Here is a 4,671-nt window from a genome sequence, read left to right as displayed (position 1 = left end):
TCTTAGCCTCACAATAACAAAAAAGAGTCCTCAAAATCCCAAATAAACAGGGATAATGTATTTTCTTCCTGATGATAAAAAAAAAAAAGGAGATAAAGGATCTATAATTAAAAATAATTTTTAAAGGACTTCTTTATTTTAAAAAAATTAAATCAGGGGATGAAAGTTGAAAGCTTGGAAAGGGGGAAAAAATTCACATAGGGTGAGGAGGGATCCAGAGGTGTCTTCAGAACCCCAAAATTTTTCCAAAAAAGTCTTAACTATGCTTAAAAAGATACATCTGGAGGAGTCCAAAATCCCCAGCACGTGATAAAATCCTCAACACGTGACTGAATTTCTCTTTCTTAAGAATCCTGGGAGAGCTCAGAGAGATTGTAGGGGTGGAAAGTTGGCAAATTACATGTTCAGTATTTTTTGTTTTGATAAAAAAAGGAACACGACGAAGTGAAAGCCAGCATTTGGGGGTGTTCGAGCTCATTTTCAGGCTGCAGGTCTTCACTTCATTGAAATCCAGGTGAGGGGATTTTTATTCTGGTGGGATTTTGGTCATTCCTTGGAATATTTTCTCTTTAAAGTCCTGGTTTTACATGTACTTAAGGAAGATTTGGGCCTTTATATCACTGAAAAATGCATGAAAAAATGTAAACAATCCTCATTTTTTACAGAAAAAAGGCAAAAAAATCCTGAATTTGGGCACAGAAGGGTGAAAATTTCTTCATTCACACAAATAGCAAAAACTGAAGATTCAGTTAAATAAAAAAATTAATAAAAATAAAAAATAGAAGATAAAGAAAAATAGCATTCACCTAAGAACTCCATTAAATAAAAAGGCAATGCATTTAGAATTAAAAATTGAAATTAAATTAAATAATGTTCACTTATGTAAAATCTTTTTTTTACAATTGAATCATAGTAAATTAAATTTTAAAAATTAAATTAAATTTTAAAATCTCCTGAATCAAATTAAATAATTTCTTAAAAATGTACTATAATTAAATAAAAAAACAACTTTTCAAATACTTAAATTCTTTTTAAAAATTGGTAAAACACCACATATGCACAAAGCCCTCCACACAAAATTCCTGGACTAAGTGTGTGTTTGGTGTTTTGTCTCTGAAACTTCATTTTACTGCATCCTCTCTTTTGGGGAGGGTTGTTGGTTTGCCTGTTTGGATGTATTTATAGTTTCTTTTTAAGTTTTTTGGGTTTTTTTTACAGTTATTTTAGGGTTGAGGATGTCACCCTCTAGTATTTTCTTCCTCCTGATTTTAGGTAAATATTGTTTCTGAAAAGTGTTGTCATTTTCATCCCTGCTGGAAAAATGATTGATCAACTCATTTTCCCTCCTATTTCTTCTCCAGGTTCCATGGTGGACACCAAAACCTCATCTGAAAAAGGTGAATTTTGGGGGCTTAGCCCTAAAAAGCATTATTTCCACCTAAATCAGACTTTCTCCCACCCACATCATACCATTTTCCTGCTATTCTCCCAAAATCCATGTGTTTCCCATGTAATTCCACTGGGGTCATTCCCTTTCACCCCAGTTTCACCATGAAAACCCAGGAGAAGAGACATCCATTTTTAGGTAACCATGGGAACCCCAAATTTGGTGGGATACACCCCAAAATCCATGTAATTGGGTGGGAATTTGGGGGCAGATCCCAAATCCTGATTTTCCCAAATCCTGATTTTCCCACAGGATCTCTGCTCTATCCCTATGGACCACATCAGGGGGATAAAACCAACCCCAAACTCGATGATGGGACATCTGAGGCAATCACCCTTTCTATTCCCTTCACCTTCTATGGCAAAACCCACCAAACTGCATTTGTAGGTCACCCCAAATTCCATATTTTGGGGAATTTCCTCCATTTTTCCAAATTTCCCCTCCATTTCTACCTAATTTTTCACTGGTGTGTATGTGTGTGTGTGCGCCCCCAAAATCAACCCTTCTTAAATTGATAGTGGGTTTCAGCCTTGGACATGGAAACATCTTCAGATGGGTGGGGGATCTTGAGGGGCTGGTGGTATTGGGGTGGGGGTGGGGGGGGGTGTGGAGGGGCTTGGAAGGTTCTGAGGATGGTGGGTGATGGTGTGGTCCTTCATGGTCATATGGCTGGGGGGTCTTGGAGTAGTTGGTTGGTTTTGGGTGGTCCCCCACAGGGTGGATCTTGGGGTGTGTAGTGGGCATTGTGGGACCACATGGATGGTGGATTTTGTGAGGGTCCTTCATGGGTGGGTCTCAGGGAGATTTGTGGGGTTTGTGGGGTCCTGGGGGTGGTGGGTCTTGGGAGGGTCCTGGGGGTAGTTGCTGTTAAGGGGTGCTATGGATCTGATATTTGGGGAGGTCCTGTGGGTGGTGTGTCTTGGGAAGTTGATGGATCTGGAGGGGTTCTTTAAGTGCTGGGGGGTCCTGTGGATGAGGGTTCCTACGGTTGGTGGGTCTTGGGGGAGTCCTGTGGGTGATGGATCTTGGGGTGTTGATAGGTGTTGGGGCTCCCTGTGGGTAGTGGTTCTAGACACACTTGTAGTGTCCATCTTGAGGACTCCAAAATCCAAGTCAAGGTGTTGCACCCACCTGCTCCTGGTGTCACCTCCAGGTGAACAACAATGGGGTGATCTCCTTTGACAAGCCCGTCAGACAATACACCCCCGACCCCTTCCCTCTGGCGGACGGGCGCCCTTTCGTAACTCCCTTCTGGGCAGATGTGGACAACGTGGAGGGTGGGGACATCTTCTACCGCCAGAGCACCGACCCGGCGCTGCTGGGGGACATCAGCCAGCACATCACCCAGTACTTCCCTGAAAGCCCTTTTACTGCCACATGGGCCTTTGTGGCCACCTGGGACCATGTGGCCTACTGGGGCTCCAAATCTGACAAGGTGAGGCCCATGGTCTATGGGGCATGAGGTGGGGCAACTCATTGGCTCTCGTTGACCCACTTGGAGGCCTTGCTGACCGACCTAACTTTGGCTTCCAGAACCCATCCCTGACCTTCATGACTCATCCTTGACGTCTGTGACCTTTCTCCATAGGGCAACACCTTCCAGGCTGTGCTGACCACTGACTCCAAGATGTTCTACATCATCCTCAACTACTGGGACATCCAGTGGACCACAGGGGCAGCGAGTGATGGGGACGCTGAAACAGGACTTGGGGGCACCCCAGCACATGTAGGTGGGGAGGGTGGAGGAGGAGGTTGAGGTTGTCCCACTCCATGTTCTGAGGATGATGATGATGAAGATCAGGGATTGGCCCATCCTATTTCCTGGGGATGATCATGATCATGATGAAGGTCCAGGATTGGCCCACACCATTTTTGAGAAGGTCAAGTGGCCCTGTCCCATCTTCTGGAGAGGATGATGATGGAGGTCAGAGGCTGGCCCATCCCAAATATTGGAGATGATAATGATGATAGTGTTGATGATGATGGTGATGATGATGATTGATGATGATGATGATGGTGATTGATGATGATGATGGTGAAGACAGGAGGTTGTCCACCCTTCTTCTGGGGATGATCACCATAGTGATGGTCATGGTTTGGTACATATAATTTCTGGGTATATACACCAAGTATGTTCGCATCCTGAAATAATTTTAGGGGCCCACTAACTCTTTGGGTGGGGTGAGCCCTCCTAGATTCCCCCCCCCCCTCCAATTTTCCAGGCGGGATTCAATAGCGGTGATGACACCAACTTCTACAACATCCCTGGATCCCAAACCGATGCCATCATCAACATCACCACCACCTCCAACGTCAAGGTCCCGGGACGCTGGGTCTTTAGGGTAGATGACTTCCAGGCCCCAGATGTGGATCCTCCCCAGCTGGACAACAACTGCTGGTTGTAAGTTGGAGGAGAAAATTGGGAATTCTGAGGAAAAGTGGGAATTTGGGGGGTAAATTCAGGAATGAGGGGGGAAAAGTTGGGATTTGGGGCAATAATTGGTGACTGTGTGAAGGCCACTGTGAATTTAGGGGGAGACAGGATTTGTTGGAGAAAATTAGGAAACTGGGGGGAACCGTGGGAATCTTGCTTGGAATATTGAGAGTTCAGGGTCATTAGGAACTGGAGGAAATTGGGCATTTGGGGAACAATTGGAAGTTTGTTGGAAAAAGGTGGGAATTTTCTGGGATAATTTGTGAGGAAAATTTGGATTTCTGAGGGGAATATTTTTGGGGGTATTGGGGATTTGGTGGAAAGTGGCTCTACCTCTTGGGCTGTTGATATCTCCTCTAGGTGAATTGAAGGGAGTGTGGCAGAGGGGCATCACCACTGCCACTGTTATCACCAATGAAGTCACTGTGCAGGTCAAGATCATGCCAGCTTCTAGCAGAGCAATAAAATTTCAGCTAAGACATTGCAGTGTCCCTGTCCTTGTCATTGTCATGGCACCCATGGTCATGTCATCACACTTATGTCATCATCACCCCCATTGTTCCCACAGTTACAGGGGATCTGAGGGGTTTTGGGGTGAAATGTGACAGAATTAATAAAATTTGCCTTTTTGGGTGGTAATTTCTGGGGTCTTGTGCAATATGAAGTCATGGGGCAGCAGTACACAGGAGACACAATCCACAACAAACAGCTTGGCACACACCCCCAAAATGCTGCACCTGCAACACACTTGGACATCACAAGACACACAAAACATACAAGATACGACTTT

The 4,671-nt window shown here is 44.6% G+C and overlaps 1 protein-coding gene across 1 annotated transcript; it reads left to right on the top strand.

The window, feature by feature from the left end:
- The first annotated feature begins 412 nt into the window (after positions 1–412).
- LOC136569506 (sushi, nidogen and EGF-like domain-containing protein 1) lies at positions 413–4,354 on the top strand. The gene is made up of 8 exons (XM_066569899.1): positions 413–514; positions 1,219–1,272; positions 1,362–1,397; positions 1,700–1,830; positions 2,601–2,882; positions 3,036–3,173; positions 3,670–3,848; positions 4,242–4,354. Exons 2-8 carry the CDS (start codon positions 1,236–1,238, stop codon positions 4,243–4,245), a joined length of 807 nt encoding a protein of 268 aa, XP_066425996.1. The 5' UTR covers positions 413–514; positions 1,219–1,235; the 3' UTR covers positions 4,246–4,354.
- Positions 4,355–4,671: the final 317 nt, after the last annotated feature.

Source organism: Molothrus aeneus (genome assembly GCF_037042795.1).
Source record: "Molothrus aeneus isolate 106 chromosome Z unlocalized genomic scaffold, BPBGC_Maene_1.0 scaffold_33, whole genome shotgun sequence".
NCBI classification, from domain to species: Eukaryota; Metazoa; Chordata; class Aves; order Passeriformes; family Icteridae; genus Molothrus; species Molothrus aeneus.
The sequence above is the reverse complement of the archived record's forward strand: the minus strand, read 5'-3'. Positions and strand labels throughout refer to the sequence as shown.